Consider the following 19,548-nt stretch of genomic DNA (forward strand, 5'->3'; position numbering starts at 1 on the left):
CATCCAGTTTCGCTCTGTTCTCTCTCTCCCCTGCTCTCTTCTCTCCAGCTGCCTTTAGTATTTACAGACTAAAAAACACACATTATGGTGACTGTTGTCTATCAGCCGCAGGTTAAGCTGGGTGAAATGTCTTTCTTTCACCTGCTACTGAATGCTTTTGTTTATGTTTTGTGTAGCAGAGTTCCATCATAGACTCTAGTCAAGCTTGAGTGGCACAGCAGGAAACATGTTGCAGCCAAGTGTTGCCTCACCATTTGAAATGGTTGGGTACTTTTAGTGTGCGCCCCAGGGTTCACTGCTCTTAGTGTGGTGCAGAACAGTGCAGTTGATCATCTCCAGTAATGCCTTTTAGAGAAGCCTCTATAACAGAAGCACCATTGGATATCAGCCAGCCCGCCCACTTCTATAACAGAAGCACCATTGGATATCAGCCAGCCCGCCCACTTCTATAACAGAAGCACCATTGGATATCAGCCAGCCCGCCCACTTCTATAACAGAAGCACCATTGGATATCAGCTAGTCCGCCCACTTCTATAACAGAAGCACCATTGGATATCAGCCAGCCCGCCCACTTCTATAACAGAAGCACCATTGGATATCAGCTAGTCCGCCCACTTCTATAACAGAAGCACCATTGGATATCAGCCAGCCCGCCCACTTCTATAACAGAAGCACCATTGGATATCAGCCAGCCCGCCCACTTCTATAACAGAAGCACCATTGGATATCAGCCAGCCCGCCCACTTCTATAACAGAAGCACCATTGGATATCAGCTAGTCCGCCCACTTCTATAACAGAAGCACCATTGGATATCAGCCAGCCCGCCCACTTCTATAACAGAAGCACCATTGGATATCAGCTAGTCCGCCCACTTCTATAACAGAAGCACCATTGGATATCAGCCAGCCCGCCCACTTCTATAACAGAAGCACCATTGGATACCAGCTAGCCCGCCCACTTCTATAACAGAAGCACCATTGGATATCAGCCAGCCCGCCCACTTCTATAACAGAAGCACCATTGGATATCAGCTAGCCCGTCCACTTCTATAACAGAAGCACCATTGGATATCAGCCAGCCCGCCCACTTCTATAACAGAAGCACCATTGGATATCAGCCAGCCTGCCCACTTCTATAACAGAAGCACCATTGGATACCAGCCAGCCCGTACACTTCTATAAAAGAAGCACCATTGGATATCAGCCAGCCCGCCCACCTCTATAACAGAAGCACCATTGGATATCAGCCAGCCCGCACACTTCTATAACAGAAGCACCATTGGATATCAGCCAGCCTGCCCACTTCTATAACAGAAGCACCATTGGATATCAGCCAGCCCGCCCACTTCTATAACAGAAGCACCATTGGATATCAGCCAGCCCGCCCACTTCTATAACAGAAGCACCATTGGATATCAGCCAGCCTGCCCACTTCTATAACAGAAGCACCATTGGATATCAGCCAGCCCGCCCACTTCTATAAAAGAAGCACCATTGGATATCAGCCAGCCCGCCCACTTCTATAACAGAAGCACCATTGGATATCAGCCAGCCCGGCCACTTCAGCCATACTCAATATACTTCACAAACATGTACATTAGCACTGTTCCAATGTGCAGCGCCTTTCGATAAGACCATTGTTTTAGATGGGGTGTGTGTCAAGTGATGGCCAATGGGCCAGGATGGGTTCCCCGAGCTGGTCCACGGTATTCCATTGATAGTCAGCGATCAGAACATAACATGCAATGTGTAGGGATGAGAAAGCAGATTATGATCTCAGACGGTACAAAGCTGGCTCTTCATTAAGCCATGCATCATTTAGTGAAATATGAAAAAGACCTGGGCCCTGCCATCACAGCACATTGTTGTATGTTTCAGACTGATGTCATGCTCTCAGCCCTCCTCTGTACAGAGCAATGTGCCTGGTAGGTGACCCATGTCGACAAGCGTCAGGGAAGCAATTCAATGGCCATACTCCCCCATACCATTAAGATTCCTCATTCACCTTCTGAAAGACACAGGCCTATGTGAGTTGAAAAGGGAGACTTCGTTCAGGTCAAGCTCATGAACACGGCCTGATTTATATTGAGAAGCCGAAGGATATGAACAAAAAGACACCAACGAAGGGAAAATCAAATGCCAAGATGTCAAAGAAATTAAACATCATCCTATAGCCCGGAGAGAGCAACAGACCTTGTATAGTGTTCCATTTACCCAATGGGAGGCAACTGGCTAGGTGTTAGTCATCAACTAAGCAGAGGAGGGTATTATGCACAGGGAGAGCTAGCTAGTTCATCTGGGACCGAGGGCACTCTAAAAGAGGCAGCATTCAGAGAACAATATGAGCAAGTCATTTTTTCCCTGCCAGAGACAATCTCACCACTCAGAGAGCCCAGACACTATAATGAGGAATCAATAGCTGCTGCTTGTTATTCATTCAGGACAACACACTGCGCTCCAGGCTCAGACACAGCTGGAGGAGGGCTTTGCCGCTGACAGTTTGACAAAGACAAGCAATACTCAAGTCATTAAGATGGAGGGCATCTAGTATGGATCGCAGTCTTGCAAGTAAGTGTGCGCCGAGACGTGTATACAAAGGAACTAATATAGATTACAGTTAAGTGTGTTCAACGCTCAGAAGTGTCCGTTCTAAGAGCAGAGTCAATGAGTGTTTTTCTATTTGAAAGACTGCTGGTATCAACTTTTCAGTCAGAAAACAAAATCAATGGATTACCACACGAAGAGAATCATTTTAAGATTTTTTATTTCAGTTTTTACAGCCTTTTCCTCACAACGATGCCAGAGAGAAAGCGTTTTGTATGTTGTTTTCATTGCATTGTAATTATTTGAAAGCAACCAAAAGAGGAAGGCAGCCATTTTGGAGAGCGTAGCAGTAGAAGCAGAGGAAGTTCTGAAATGCAGCAGAGCCGGCAGGTTAATCAAACCCAGAGAGCGAGAGGACGATCATTTCCCAGATCCACAGTTTGAACCCTAAACCCACCCATTCATCTAATAGAAAACAGACAGCGGCAACAAAGGATTGCAGACCAGAACATGTTCAAAACTCACTCAAAGGGAAAAATATTATGCAATTCTAAATTGCATAATGGTCAATGTTGACATAATGCCATCACTACACAGCAATGTTTTAATAAGTAACAGATTCAAAAAACAAAAAAACAAAAAAAAAAATTGTACATACATTTTGTAATGCCAACATGGTGATTGGTCAAGGGGGTATTTACGCTATTATTATACGTTAGAGTAACCTTGGTCAATAATGTTTAGTGTGATATATTATCAGTAGAGGGTTACGTAGAGAGTGGGTAACCAATATTATTAGCAGCCTAAACAGGACCTACCCTCTCATACAGTACAAACCCCCCAGTTGAAGCGCTGGACAGTTAGCTAGTCAGGTCTACAGAGAAGAGCTACAGCACACAGCCAGGGGAAAGAGGGGGCCATCTTACTGGACTAATAGAATATCTTTACAACCGTTCTCCATCTAGCACAACTGATGTTTGGAAGATGAATATAACCAACCAAGTGGTCTTACAATATTGAAAACAGGCCACAAAATTGAACACTATTGAATGTCTCCATTTTTTCTGCCAACATCTTTGTGAAAGGAGCGCACACAGGACTTGAGAGCGATCATATTTAAGCGCTAAGCTCTATAAATTTTTACATTGCATCCTTGTGTGTTCAGGGAAGGTCCAAGTCTGGGTGCTTTTCCCCTCAGTGTTTGGTCCCTAAGGGAGACATGATTGACAAGTCCATCCAGTCAATGGCTACTGAAGAGGCAAGAGAAAATCCCTACAACTTAAAAAAAATAAAACAAAAAGGGAAATCCAAAAAAACCACAAACAGACAAAGCAGTGCTAAAGACAGAGGTCGGGGGAAGGAGTGTGTCCATCTTGTCTGTCTGGGGGACCACTGCTGCATCCGTCTGTCCCTTCTAGGCTCCCGTCTCACTTGAGGAGAGCCTTGATGGCGTCGGTCTCGGCAGCTTCGAAGGCGCTCTGGCCGTCCGGTCCTTTCCGCTCCTTGTCGGCTCCCTGGGGGGAGAGAGACATGACAGGGAGACATTATGAACTGAGTGGAGCATCAAGGCCTCAACCTCAGTCTGAACCCTCTCTCTCAAAATTAACTACAGGCCAAGGTTAGAATCAGTGTTCACCCTACACCCCCATCTAGCCCTCTACCGAAGGCCACAGGTTCAGCCCATCAGTCATGCTCTGTGAGAGTGTGGGCCAACCTGCCTGTCCCCCTCAACCCACTCTGACGATGTCGTGTCTCTCACCCTCCCCAAGTGCATTCAAGAGGACCGGCAAAGCACTGCGCAGAATCACTGATTAACTAATCACCTAGCATCCCAAACATTATAGGTTCAAGATGAGCAAAGCTGTGGAGTGCCCTGCTCTAACCCTGTTTCACACACATTTCAGGACAAGACAGTGAAGGTGAATGAGGGTGAAGGGAATGCATCAAGGGCTGTAAATAACGGACAAAGGGGGATAAAACTGAAGAGTGGTCGAGCATTACCAGACCAACGACTTTAATGGCAAACTTTAGCCTCTTAGCGGGGGCTTACGGAGCCCGGGCCGAGAACACGCAATTGAGTGGAAAAGCCTGACCCACTTTGAGTGCCAGGCAGAAGGTGTGTGAGAGATGTATAGATATACACACACATACACGGTTAAAGTCGGAAGTTTACATACACATAGGTTGGAGTCAATAAAACTCATTTTCAACCCCTCCACAAATTTCTTGTTCACAATTTATAGTTTTGGCAAGTCGGTTAGGACATCTACTTAGTGAGATAAACAATTGTTGGAAAAAGCATTTGTGTGTTTAGACAGATTATTTCACGATCACAATTCCAGTGGGTCAGAAGTTTACATACACTAAGTTGACTATGCCTTTAAACAGGTTGGGAAATTCCAGAAAATAATGTCATGGCTATAGAAGCTTCTGATAGGCTAATTGACATCATTTGAGTCAATTGGAGGTATACCTGTGGACGTATTTCAAGGACTACCTTCAAACTCAGTGCCTCTTTGCTTGACATCATGGGAAAATAAACAACAAAAAACCTGCCAAGACCTGAAGACCTCCACAAGTCTGGTTCATCCTTGGGAGCAAATTCAAAATGCCTGAAGGTACCACGTTCATCTGTACAAACAATAGTACGCAAGTAGAAATACCATGGGACCACACAGCCGTCATACCACTCAGGAAGGAGACACGTTCTGTCTCCTAGAGATGAATGTACTTAGGTGCGAAAAGTGCAAATCAATCCCAGAACAGCAGCAAAGGACCTTGTAAAGATGCTGGAGGACACAAGTACAAAAGTATCTATATCCACAGTAAAACGAGTCCGATAGCGATATAACCTGAAAGGCCGCTCAGCAAGGAAGAAGCCACTGCTCCAAAACCCCCATAAAGCCAGACTATGGTTTGCAACTGCACATGGGGACAAAGATTGTACTTTTTGGAGAAATGTCCTCTGGTCTGATGAAACAAAAATATAACTGTTTGGCCATAATGACCATCGTTATGTTTGGAGGAAAAATGGGAGGCTTGCAAGCCGAAGGACACTATCCCAACAGTGAGACACGGGGGTGACAGCATCATGTTGTGGGGGTGTATTGCTGCAGGAGGGACTGGTGCACTTCACAAAATAGATGGCATCATGAGGTAGGAAAATTATGTGCATATATTGAAGCAACATCTCAAGACATCAGTCAGGAAGTTAAAGCTTGGTCGCAAATGGGTCTTCCAAATGGATAATGACCCAAAGCATACTTCCAAAGTTGTGGCAAAATGGCTTAAGGGCAACAAAGTCAAGGTATTGGAATGGCCATCACAAAGCCCCGACCTCAATCCTATAGAAAATTTGTGGGCAGAACTGAAAAAGTGTGTGCGAGCAAGGAGGCCTGCAACCAGCTCTGTCAGGAGGAATGGGCCAAAATTCACCCAACTTATTGTGGCAAGCTTGTGGGAGGCTCCCCAAAACGTTTGACCCATGTTAAGGCAATGCTACCATATACTAATTGAGTGTATGTAAACTTCTGACCCACTGGGAATGTGATGAAAGAAATAAAAGCTGAAATAAATCATTTTCTCCACTACAATTCTGACATTTCATATTCTTAAAATAAAGTGGTGATCCTAACTGACCTAAGACAGGGAATTTTTACTAGGATTAAATGTCAAGAATTGTGAAAAACTGAGTTTACTTACACCTCAGCCAAATATATTTAAACTTCAACTGTATACATGCATGTGTGTCAGCGAAAGAGGGTAATTGTTGGTTCGTGAGAGAGAGGTTGTGTTTGAGTGTGTGTGCTGCCAAAAGGGGCATCGGAGCGGGCACGGGCTACATAGATTAAACAGGACTGATGGATACCCTCTTCGATAGGAATTTCTAATTTGGGGGGGAGGCTACATTCAAGAGTTTATTTGTAACTTTGCAACTTTGCGAAGAAAAAAAAGTTTTATTTTCAATGACGACCTGGCTTAGTGAGATTGTATGGGTTTCAACTAGAGGTCGACCGATTCATCGGAATGGCCGATTAATTAACGCCGATTTCAGGTTTTCATAACAATCGGAAATCTGTATTTTTGGACACCGATTTGGCAGATTCTTTTTTTTTTTTTACACCTTTATTTAACTACGCAAGTCACTTAAAAACAAATTCTTATTTTCAATGACGGCCTAGGAACGGTGGGTTAAAACTGCCTTGTTCAGGGGCAGAACGACAGATTTTTACCTTGTCAGCTCGGGGATTCAATCTTGCAACCTTACGGTTAACTAGTCCAACACTAACCACCTGCCTCACGAGGAGCCCGCCTGTTACGCGAATGCAGTAAGAAGCCAAGGTAAGTTGCTAGCTAGCATTAAACTTATCTCATAAAAAAAAACAATCATGAATTTCTTTTAACTAGGAAAATTGTGTCACTTCTCTTGCAACAGAGTCAGGGTATATGCAGCAGTTTGGGCCACCTGGCTTGTTGTGAAGTGTGTGAAGACTATTTATTCCTAGCAAAGACAGCCAACTTCGCCAAACTGGGGTGATTTAACAACAGCACATTTGCAGGAAAAAAGCAAATCGTTGCACGACTGTACCTAACCATAAACATCAATACACAGAAGTATATATTTTTAAACCTGCATATTTAGCTAAATTAAATCCAGGTTAGCAGGCAATATTAACCAGGTGAAATTGCATCACTTCTCTTGCGTTCATCGCACGCAGAGTCAGTGTATATGCAACAGTTTGGGCCGCCTAATTTGTCAGAATTTTAAGTAATTATGACATAACATTGAAGATTGTGCAATGTAACAGGGATATTTAGACTTATGGATGCCAACCGTTAGATAAAATACGGAACGGTTCCGTATTCCACTGAAAAAATACAATGTTTTGTTTGAGATGGTAGGTCATTAATATGGCCGAATACGGAAACTAAGACTCGTATTTCTGTGTGTTATGTTATAATTAAGCCTATGATTTAAGCAGTGGTAGGCACCAGCAGGCTCATAAGCATTCATTCAAACAGCACTTTCGTGCATTTTGCCAGCAGCTCTTCGCAATGCTTGAAGCATTACGCGGTTTATGACTTCAAGCCTATCAACTCCCAAGATTAGGCTGGTGTAACCGATGTGAAATGGCTAGCTAGTTAGCGGGGTGCGCGCTAACAGCATTTCAAATGTCACTCGCTCTGAGACTTGGAGTAGTTGTTCCCCTTGCTCTGCATGGGTAACGCTGCTTCGAGGGTGGCTGTTGTCGACGTGTTCCTGGTTCGAGCCCAGGTAGGAGTGAGGAGAGGGACGGAAGCAATACTGTTACACTGGCAATACTAAAGTGCCTATAAGAACATCCAATAGTCAAAGGTATATGAAATACAAATCATAGAGGGAAATAGTCCTATAATAACTACAACCTAAAACTTCTTACCTGGGAATATTGAAGACTCATGTTAAAAGGAACCACCAGCTTTCATATGCTCTCATGTTCTGAGCAAGGAATTTAAACGTTAGCTTTCTTACATGGCACATATTGCACTTTCTCCAACACTTTGTTTTTGCATTATTTCAACCAAATTGAACATGTTTCATTATTTATTTAAGGCTAAATTGATTTTATTGATGTATTATATTAAAGGTAAAATAAGTGTTCATTCAGTATTGTTGGAATTGTCATTATTACAAAAAATAATAATAAAATAGGCCGTTTTAAATCGGTATCGGCTTTTTTTGTTCCTCCAATGATCGGTATTGGCGTTGAAAAATCATAAGTCAACATTGGTCCTATTATGAAACTATCACTAAAGAAATGTAACATGGTTAAAACAAACCATCAATCTGCAGATACGTCGTGAGAGAGAACGAGCGAAAACTCAACACCTGTAGTTGATGGTGTGTTCGTGAGGCATCTTGTGACCAAGCCTGGTGTTCTCCATGGTCATCATGTTCTCAGCTCTAGTGGGCTGACGGCAAAGAGAACAAGGAGGAAGAGGAGGCTCTCTAGCTCAGGGTAAGTCATTAGCTAGCAGCTGGTACCGGTGGAGGAGGACGGAGGGCCCAGACGTAGCAGTACTCCACAGGCCTCATTTACACAACAGCACCACTTCACCCCCTGACGCTCACCTCAACAAGACTCCTAGTCAACAACCTGGGAGAAGGCTGCTTCCTACATACAGGAGCCTTCCAGCACCATCTAATGAGCATTCCCTGACTCATTATTTAACTGGAGCTAGCGAGCTGTATTGTCCAGTGAAGACCAACTCATATTGTCTTACACCGACACAGCTTCTCCCTCTCCCTGGGCTCTACTAAGAGGGGGGAGAGCCTCCTCCTCCCCATCCCTCAAGTCTACAGTTGTCATCTTATCTACCATGGACATCCACTGGTCTCCACTTAGAATAATGAGCTAGTCTAAAATGGGAATACTGAAAGTAAACACTGACAGTCCAAACATCTACCCAGGAAGAGATTGAGGCTGGAACAAGTTTTTTTATTTAACCTTTAACTAGGCAAGTCAGTTAACATCAAATTCTTAATTTACAAGTGACGGCCTACCCCGGGCGACGCTGGGTCAATTGTGCGCCGCACTATGGGACTCCCAATCACAGCCAGACGTGATACAGCCTGAACTAAGCGAGATGTATGCTAGCCCTAATGAATAAGAGTGACCCAGTCAAATAGAGAGCCAAACACCACGGTGTGTGTGACGTGCAGTAAGTAGTAATAGGGGTTTAGGTAAGTCTGCCACTCGGCCGAGGTGTCCATTAAGTCTTCATTATGCCATTAAGTGGAAATGACAGACTGCTCATGCATATTCAGGCCCTCAGACCTCCTCCCCCCAGGATTGGTTATAAAATGTGATGCTTACAGGAGTCCATCGACCCGCCCACTCCAGTCAAGCGGCTGGGGGCCATTCAAGGGGCATATTTTACATAGCCTTGAATGAGGGAGAAGAGGAAAGAAAGGAGAGATCTGTATGGGGATGGAGAAACAGACTTTTGTTGGCTGCACTGTGCTCAAAGAAGTGGGAAAAGATAGGACGGCTGTTTGACCAAAACACAAGCAGGGTGCTGATGGCTGAAACAGGACAAGGAGGGCGATGCTGTACTGTAAGACAACAGTGAGGGTGATGCTGTACTGTAAGACAACAGTGAGGGTGATGCTGTACTGTAAGACAACAGTGAGGGTGATGGGGATGCTGTACTGTAACATTTACATTTAAACAGGCGCTCTTATCCAGAGCTACTTCTAGTAGTGAGTGCATACATTTTCAGAGGTCCCCGTGGGAATTGAACCCACAAGCGCCATGCTCTACCAACTGAGCTACACGGGAACCACTATAAGACTGAAACGGTAGTACTAATAAATATAAAACACACAGTGGTCCACAACAATCCACTTCTGGCATCTATTGCAGAGCACATGAAAAAGTATCTTGGCTAGTTAGCTTTTGGGACTAAACATAGTATTGAGAGAAACTTAATAGCATCCACGATACAGTACGAGCACGTCTCACTCCCCCCAGTCCTCCCCCCTTATAGCTAGCAACATGCCCATAGTGGTGTGCAGAAGGCTACATTTAGACAGGGAGGAAATAAATGGTAGTCTGCACAATCCTACTAACTCATTTCCTGTTACCCAGCCCACCCTTTATCCAAGTGATAAATCCATCACGACACATTCTTCACTCTGCGGTGCCCATAGACAATCATATTCCCTGGCTTGCCTAGCAGTGTAGACTGGGGCCTGATCAGGAGGATGTAACGTTACAGAACATTCTTCTGTAGATAGAAAAGGTATGACGTAGAACAGATGATTGCCAGAGAACGAGTAGAGCTGACACGGTTCCTTATTCCATCTGAAAAGTTTCACGTCACCGAATTACACCCCAGGTCTAACGCAGCTAGGAGACTAGAAAAGGCTAGCCTGAATAATATCATACTCCTGACCCAAAGGCCAACAGTCCACTGTTAAGAGTGTGGTCTATGGTGAATGATAGGATGGGCTGAGGGTTGGGATTGTAATGCATTTTTGACTGCTTTACATACAAGTACAGTGTATGTACAATGTATGTATACTTAGCAATAAAGCGGTATAAACATTTTTTTGTCCGGGGGTCGATGGGTTAATAAAAATCTATTTTAAAACGAGTGGAAGTTGTTTAGGGAGGTCTTCTCAGTGTTGATTCATAATTAATAAGCCTCATGTTGTTCGGTAGCCGTCTCTCTGGCCTGTAGTCAAGTTAGCAACTCTCCTTCCCCCAGCCTGCCGGCTGGTTAGGGTCAGACACAGGGTTAACAGGCCTTCGATAATGCAGGAATCCACCTGGGGGCAGTCAGAGGTCAGCTCAGGGGCACACTTCCAAGACTATCAAGCATTTTGTCCAGAGTGAAAACTTGAGTTATCATGAATCATACATCCTGGTAGTAGTGGACTACCGATGCAGTATCAGACTCCTCTGAATGTTTCTTAAAGCTGAATAAACGAGCGGACATGAATCAATGAGTTGACATTCAAGCACTGGCCTGCTGTTGCTCTTGTAATAACAGCGTGGGTAAAGAGAGGGCCAGAGAGAAAGTGCTTCAGTGCTCCAGTCCTGCTGCTTCTGGCTGAAAGGAGCCATCAGGCTGCTGTGGTGTGAAGCGGCGACTCATCTCTCCTTGCACTCCGCTTCGGGCCTAACCCCTTGGCTGGTGGCGACCCGGGACTGCCTTCGCCTGATGACAAATTACACATTCTCATATTTGCCTGAAGGAGTTTCAATTGCTGATGCATGGCTCTCAGACTATCCCCTCCCTACGAGGTGATCTGGTTCAATCTATATACCTCTCTCTCTGTCTCTTCATGCATCGTAACTGTGTCCTCTCCATAAGAGGTGTCCACTCCCAGTAATGTTGGTGCCGGGCGATTTACGTGGAGGGTCATGTCCGTAGGATAAAAAGAGGGGCGCCACTTGGAGGTTGGACACAGGCAAGTGGCAGCGTGTTTTGGTGGTCCCGTCACGGGTAAGTCCCTTAACCGCTGTGGCGCTGGCTCACTCGGTGAGGGAGGACCGCCTACGCAACTCCCGGAGAAGCGTGGCACGGTGCTTTCATGTACCCTGCCTCATGTAGCCTGGCTGGGAGAAGACAGCTGCTTACCCACTGGAAATATTAGCCTGTTGGTTTCCACTGTCACAGTCAAAAACACAAACTAAATCCATCCACGTACAAATGCTGAGGCATACGCGTGTGTGTGTGTGTAAATATATATATACACATACATACATACATGTATGTATCTGGGATTCTCTGCCTCTAACCCTATTACAGGGACTGAGTCACTGGCTTACTGGTGTTCTTCCATGCCGTCCCTAGGAGGGGTGCGTCACTGGACTGGGTTGAGTCACTGACGTGGTCTTCCTGTCTGGGATGGTGCCACCCCCTTGGGTTGTGCTGTGGCGGAGATCTTTGTGGGCTATACTCAGCCTCGTCTCAGGATGGTAAGTCGGTGGTTAAAGATAACCCTCTAGTGGTGTGGGGGCTGTGCTTTGGCAAAGTGGGTGGGGTTATATCCTGCCCGTTTGGCTCTGTCCGGGGGTATCATCGGATGTGGCCACAGTGACTCCTGACCCCTCCTGTCTCAGCCTCCAGGATTTATGCTGCAGTAGTTTGTGTGTCGGGGGGCTAGGGTCAGTCTGTTATATCTGGAGTATTTCTCCTGTCTTATCCGGTGTCCTGTGTGAATTTAAGTACGCTCTCTTTCTCTTGGAGGACCTAATGACTCCTTGTTGTCCCCAGTCCACCTGGCCGTGCTGCTGCTACAGTTTCAACTGTTCTGCCTGCGGCTATGGAACCCTGACCTGTTCACTGTGATTAATATTATTTGACCATGCTGGTCATTTATAAACATTTGAACATCTTGGCCATGTTCTGTTATAATCTCCACCCGTCACATCCAGAAGAGGACTGGCCACCCTTCATAGTCTGGTTCCTCTAGGTTTCTTCCTAGATTTTGGCCTTTCTAGGGAGTTTTTCCTAGCCACCGTGCTTCTACACCTGCATTGCTTGCGGTTTGGGGTTTTAGGCTGGGTTTCTGTACAGCACTTTGAGACATCAGCTGATGTAAGGGCTATATAAATAAATTTGATGTGTGTACACACCTATATATTACACACACGTTTTATGAAAGCAATTTGTAATTGTACTGACATAAAAAAGGCACATTCACGAGGTAACGAAAATGTCCATATTGTGCTTCTACCCTTTGTGCTGTGCAGCTACGAGTGAGGGGGGGGGGTTGCATCCATTTCACAGCAGTTTGGCACGTTTTCAGAGGGAGGCAGGGAGAGGGGGAGAGAGAGAGGGGAAAGTGATATAAGCCTCCACAGGGCTTACTATTAGAGAACAGAGACATCTGTAATTTCTATGTGGCTGCACCACAGGTACCTCACTAAGTCGGCACGCCATGATAGCAGCTGGGAAAACGTGAGCTGAATGAAAACACAACACAGTGAGTGACTGACTCCTCCACAAGGCAGTGCCCAAATCATGTCCTGTATGCACACAGTTCTGCATCAAACAAACAGGGTCTGAAAAATCACTGCTCTACGACTGCACTGTGATAGTAGTTACTAGGTACTATGCGTAAGATGTTTTTAATAATTCGACAAAGATCACTTCATCTGATTGTATGAATCCAAAATGGCTGCATTACAGGACTGTAAAAGCAGCTCCTTGGTGTCCAGGAGAAGTGTTGGCACCGCACCACCACTCCTCCTAACTACAGAGGTGTCACATTCAGCCTCTGGATCATCATCATCTCAGTGTTCCAGAGCTGAGCGAGAGGTGTGTGTGTGTGTGGAGCTAGCTAGTGGGATAGGAACAAACAGCAGCAGTGCTGTGTGATGAGGTCTGGGAACATTCCAGCTCCCTCCACACAGAACAGAAGGTTTGGGGAGGCAGGACCAGACAGTCACTGAACATTCAGCCTTCATTGTAGTCCTTTGTCATACAGGAGTTCCCCTCAGCAGCAGTTACACATCACACACAACTTCCAACACAGAAATGGCTCTGACAAGGGTAAAGACAGCTCTGTGCATGTGTGTGCGGCGTTACCTTTTCTAGCAGGATCTTGACACAGGTCAGGTGACCCTCGTACGTGGCAGAGAGCAGCGGAGTGATACCATGTTTGTCTGGGGCCTGTGGGAGACCAAAGAAAGTGTGAGAAAAAGAGAGTGGGCGGGTTTGTGCGTGGACAGGCACCATACATCAGCAGACCAGTCGTCCCTGCCTCCAACACAAGGGCACTCTCGTTATCAGAGGAAATAACTCAGAGGGAGCGCTTTTATTTCTCTCCTTATCACATCAATGAATAATAAAGGAAACCCACTCTGCCACTATTTATCTCCCCTGTTTCAGGAGCCCTGGCTGGGGCCCCTTATCTGAAGGGACTGGGGAAGAGAGAAAGAGTTACACATTCTGTGTGTGTGGGGGGGGTTAGTGATAAAAGACTAGAGGAAGCAAAATAGTGTAACAGCCAGACTGATGGTTGTTGGAGGGAATGACAAGTGTGTTGATCAGACCATGAGGCAGATAAGGGAGGTTGGGAGAGGACATGGATCTACAGACTGTGTGCAGTGAGAGTTGGGCCTAGTTAACAAGCCCTTCAAATTCACACAGGTACATTAAGGTCAGAACTTCCAGTTCTAGCAAGTATCGCCTGAACGGTCAACACGTGTCTCTGTGTGAAACTAACTATAACGTCTTGGGTCAGTGACACCCATAAGCACGTTCATTTTGTTGCATTATTGAGGGCCTGAGGGGATTGAGACCAAAGTACAGCTTCGAATAAGGTTAAGTATTTCTAATGATATTAAGAATAGTTGCACACCAAGGCTACCTAGAAAGATACTAGTGTGGAACTGTACAATACAATAAAGGTCCCCTTCCCTAACTTGTAAATGCCACAACCATCACTCTACTCAATCCCATTGTAAAAGCAGATCGATTCCCTCCACTGCAGTGTGGTAATGGCCTGAGGCTCATGGGAGCTTTCTGACAGACTATGTGGTCAGTTAGTCTTTGCTGCTCTGAGGGAATTGATGGGGGAGATGGCTTCAGGAGAATGACAAGTCCCTTATAAAAAGAGGAATCCCATTGGTCCAAACATAGATCTTACCCACTCTACAGGTCTGAACACTAGCAGAGTCTACAGTAGTTAAGTCATGTCAGTCTGAGTCGTTTTTTATTTATTTAACTAGGCAAGTCGGTTAAGAACAAATTCTTATTTTCAATGACGGCCTAGGAACAGTGGGTTATTAACTGCCTTGTTCAGGGGCAGAACGACAGATTTTTACCTTGTCAGTTTGGGGATTCGATCTAGCAACCTTTCGGTTACTGGCCCAACGCTCCAACCACTAGGCTACCTGCCGTCTCGGTCATTATTACAGTATGTGGTTGACTATAGTGGAAGCATTGTAGGAGTGGATACAGAACAAGGGACTTGTTCTCTGGTACCATTCAATAAGCAAATTAATGCAAACACAAAATGGGAAAACGCATCATTCCTTCCTCCTTGGTCATCAGTAATAACTGATCTCTAACGTAAGCAGATCGGTGACAGAGGCCCACCACCACAGCCTTCTTCCACAGGGACTGATATTAGAATGCTGCTGTTAAATACTAATATTACAGCAGTAGGACCTATATCGACAGCAGTATTCTAATAAGTGTATAACAGCAGTAGGACCTATATCGACAGCAGTATTCTAATAAGTGTATAACAGCAGTAGGCCTATATTGATAGCCGCATTGCCACTAGCAGCTCTTACGTTGACATCTGCTCCCTTGGAGAGGAGGAACTCCAGCATCTCAGCCTGGCCACAATCAGCAGCATAGTGCAGGGGCTTCCTGCCACCCTCCAGGGTCCTGTTCACATCCTCATCCTAAAAATTAAAAAACACAGTTAAGACACCCTCATCACTGACACAACTTCCCCTCCTGTATCAAGAGAGTTGAGAGTGCATGGCTATCCTTCGTCTCTGTGTTGGCCTCCAGCAGACTCAGATTTTTCACTTTAAAATGTATGCCAAACTAAAACCATTGATTTCAAAGTTTAACAAAATCATACAGCTCTATGCACAATGACGACTTCAAACAATTTCCACAGTAAATTCAATTTACACTAACAAAAAAACTTGATGCAAAGTCTGGAATTACAGTAATGTCCCCAAGTTACCAAACTTTGTTTATGCATAGTTTCTGTAAAATGTGTTTTTGTAAAATGTTCAGTGGAAATTGTTAAGAGTAGGCAAGTCCTTGTGCATAGAGTTGTATGGTTTGTCAAACTTTGAAATCAATGGTTTTTGTTTGAGTCTCCGCATAATTCCACTACCGCGGATCGGCCCTAAGGCAACGAGGCCATCAGGGGAAGGGTCAGGGTCTGGGCTAGTCTTTGGCTGTGCCGGCCGGGAGTGATAATCAATCTGGCTCAGAGGAGGTTACAGACAGGCTTTGGATAATGCTCGCACCACTCACCTGCTCTCAAAAGCTTAGGCAAGATAGCACAGTGATCCAATGGATGCCGTTGCTGCAATTCATTGGATTTCTGAAGCTTGATAGGTCTCCATAGCTCAGGTAAATGTAGCTTATGGTCAATCCATGTGTTGTAATCAGAGTTTACAAGTTCCTCTCTACTCTCGCATGAGTTAGGCTAATGTAGCCTGGTTATAAAAGGTTCCTATTAGATAAACTGAGACAGCAGCTGCAGATGCTATTTGCCCTTCCTGCAGTTCAAATAAACTCAGCAAAAAAAGAAACGTCCTCTCACTGTCGACTGCGTTTATTTTAAGCAAATACGTGTATGAACATAAGATTAAACAGACAAACTGAACAAGTTCCACAGACATGTGACTAACAGAAATGGAATAATGTGTCCCTGAACAAAGGGGGGTCAAAAATCAAGTCAGTATCTGGTGTGGCCATCAGCTGCATTAAGTACTGCAGTGCATCTCCTCATGGACTGCACCAGATTTGCCAGCCCTAGCCCTCACCCTCCGATCCAACAGGTCCCAGATGTGCTCAATGGGATTGAGATCTGGGCTCTTCGCTGGCCTTGGCAGAACACTGACATTCCGGTCTTGCAGGAAATCAAGCACAGAACGAGCAGTATGGCATTGTTATGCTGGAGGGTCATGTCAGGATGAGCCTGCGGGAAGGGTAGCACATTAGGGAGAAGGATGTCTTCCCTGTAATGGCCAGCATTGAGATTGCCTGCAATGACAATCTCAGTCCAATGATGCTGTGACACACAGCCCCAGACCATGACAGACCTTCCACATCGATCCCGCTCTAGAGTACAGGCCTCGGTGTAATGCTCATCCCTTCGACGATAAACACGAATATGACCATGACCCCTTGTGAGACAAAACCGTGACTCATCAGTGAAGAGCACTTTTTGCCAGTCCTGTCTGGTTCAGCGACGGTGGGTTTGTGCCCATAGGCGACATTGTTGCCGGTGATGTCTGGTAAGGACCTGCCTTACAAAAGGCCTACAAGCCCTCAGTCCAGCCTCTCTCAGCCTATTGCGGACAGTCTGAGCACTGATGGAGGGATTGTGCATACCTGGTGTAACTCGGGCAGTGGTTGTTGCCATCCTGTACCTGTCCCACAGTTGTGATGTTCAGATGTACCGATCCTGTGCAGGTGTTGTTACACGTGGTCTGTCACTGGAGAGGACGATCAGCTGTCCATCCGGTCTCCCTGTAACGCTGTCTTAGGCGTCTCTCAGTACGGACATTGCAATTTATTGCCCTGGGCACATCTGTAGTCCTCATGCCTCCTTGCAGCATGCCTAAGGGACGTTCACGCAGATGAGCAAGGACCCTGGGCATCTTTCTTTGTGTTTTTCCAGAGTCAGTGGAAAGGCCTCTTTAGTGTCCTAAGTTTTCATAACTGTGACCTTAATTGCCTACAGTCTTTTTTTTTTCTTTTTTTTTAACCTTTATTTTACTAGGCAAGTCAGTTAAGAACAAATTCTTATTTTCAATGACTGCCTAGGAACAGTGGGTTAATTGCCTGTTCAAGGGCAGAACGACAGATTTTGTACCTTGTCAGCTCGGGGATTTGAACTTGCAACCTTTCGGTTACTAGTCACTAGGCTACACTGCCGCCCCAAGTCTAAGCTGTTAGTTTCCTAAAGACCGTTCCACAGGTGCATGTTCATTAATTGTTTATGGTTCATTGAACAAGCATGGGAAACAGTGTTCAAACCCTTTACAATGAAGATATTTTCAATTTTTTTTTATAGATTATCTTTGAAAGACAAGGTCCTGAAAAAGGGACATTTCTTTTTTTGCTGAGTTTATGAATACATATGACAAACATAACGGCTTTCCCCAACAGTGATGTGTGTAGGCAAACCGCTCTCGCCACTAGCTGTATGACTGGCTATATGCACCAATCACCCAGAGCCCCACTGGTCTGCCTCTGGCATGCTCCCCTGTATCACAATTCGCCTGAAGGTCAAGGAAAACAGTGGGAAATGGATTCCACTCCATTTTACAACCAATCCAAGTGAATCCATTAGGCATGATGGAATCTCATCCCCGTTCTAATAGTTTTCAAATATTACCTCCAGGAGCTGGGTGACACGGGGCCTAATTTAAATGGTTTCATTAGGGTTGAGGGATAAGGGAAACCACAGTGGATCACAGTCTAATATGTACAATATGAAGTGTCTAGGAGCTGCCTGCTTTTGAAAAATCTTTGGCAACGGGCGGAAAAACCCATCCCTGCAATTTGAATGGCCCATATCTGAAACATTTGCATCCTACTGCAACTTAATTGTAATCTGAGATGATTGGGCTGGATTTACACAGGCAGCCCAATTCTGATCTTTTGGTCAATTACTGGCAAAACATCTGATATGATTGGCCTTAGCACTAATTAGTGGCAAAAGATCAGAATTGGGTTGCCTGTGTAAACACAGCCTTTGGGATCAATATGAGTGCTTTATTAATGTTCTTGCTTGCCAAAATCAGTAAAGAAATAGCCATACCTCTGACATTGATTAGACTATTACCAAAAGCTGAAAAGGAAAGCAGAGCCTAAATACTGACCAGAAATGTTCAGGGCTAGGCTATTTCACAGAAGTTAGACCTACAGTTGAAGTCAGAAGTTTACATACACCTTAGCCAAATACATTTAAATTGTTTTCCCACCATTCCTGACATTTAATACTAGTAAGAATTACCTGTCTTAGGTTAGTTCGGATCACCACTGTGAAATGTCAGAATAATAGGAGAGAGAATTATTTCAGCTTTTATTTCTTTCATCACATTCCCAGTGGTTCAGAAGTTTACATATACTCAACTTGTATTTGGTAGCATTGCCTTCAAATTGTTTAACTTGTGCCAAACGTATTGGGTAGCCTTCCACAAGCTTCCCACAATAAGTTGGGTGAATGTTGGCCCATTCCTCCTGACAGAGCTTGTGTAACTGAGTCAGGTTTTGTAGGCCTCCTTGCTCGCACATGCTTTTTCAGTTCTGCACACAAATTTTCTATAGGATTGAGGTCAGGGCTTTGTGACGGCCACTCAAAAAAATACCTTGACTTTGTTGTCCTTAAGCCATTTTGCCACAACTTTGGAAGTATGCTTGAGATCATTGTCCATTTGGAAGACCCATTTGCAACCAAGCTTTAACATCCTGACTGATGTCTTGAGATGTTGCTTCAATATAGCCACATCATTTTCCTGACATCTGTTTTGTGAAGTGCACCAGTCCCTCCTGCAGCAAAGCACCCCCAGAACACGATATTTGTCCCCATGTGCAGTTGCAAACCGTAGTCTGGCTTTTTTAATGGGGGTTTTGGAGCAATGGCTTCTTCCTTGCTGAGCGGCCTTTCAGGTTATGTCAATATAGGACTCGTTTTACTGCAGATATAGATACTTTTGTACCGGTTTCCTCCAGTAACTTCACAAGTTCCTTTGCTGTTGTTCTGGGATTGATTTGCACCAAAGTACCTTCATCTC

The 19,548-nt window shown here is 45.0% G+C and overlaps 1 protein-coding gene across 3 annotated transcripts in view; it reads right to left on the bottom strand.

Moving 5' to 3' along the window:
* Nucleotides 1–2,748: 2,748 nt before the first annotated feature.
* LOC112217061 (myotrophin) overlaps nucleotides 2,749–19,548 on the bottom strand; it is a 36,215-nt gene continuing 19,415 nt past the window's right edge. For all 3 annotated transcript variants that reach the window (XM_042300409.1, XM_024377311.2, XM_042300408.1), the window contains 3 exons: nucleotides 15,346–15,459; nucleotides 13,631–13,714; nucleotides 2,749–4,059 (listed from right to left, as the gene is read on the bottom strand). In XM_042300409.1, the coding sequence (XP_042156343.1) occupies nucleotides 3,973–4,059; nucleotides 13,631–13,714; nucleotides 15,346–15,459 (285 nt within the window). In that variant the 3' untranslated portion in view covers nucleotides 2,749–3,972. The remainder of the gene's footprint in view (nucleotides 4,060–13,630; nucleotides 13,715–15,345; nucleotides 15,460–19,548) is intronic.

This window comes from Oncorhynchus tshawytscha, linkage group LG17, assembly GCF_018296145.1.
Source record: "Oncorhynchus tshawytscha isolate Ot180627B linkage group LG17, Otsh_v2.0, whole genome shotgun sequence".
Classification (NCBI taxonomy): domain Eukaryota; kingdom Metazoa; phylum Chordata; class Actinopteri; order Salmoniformes; family Salmonidae; genus Oncorhynchus; species Oncorhynchus tshawytscha.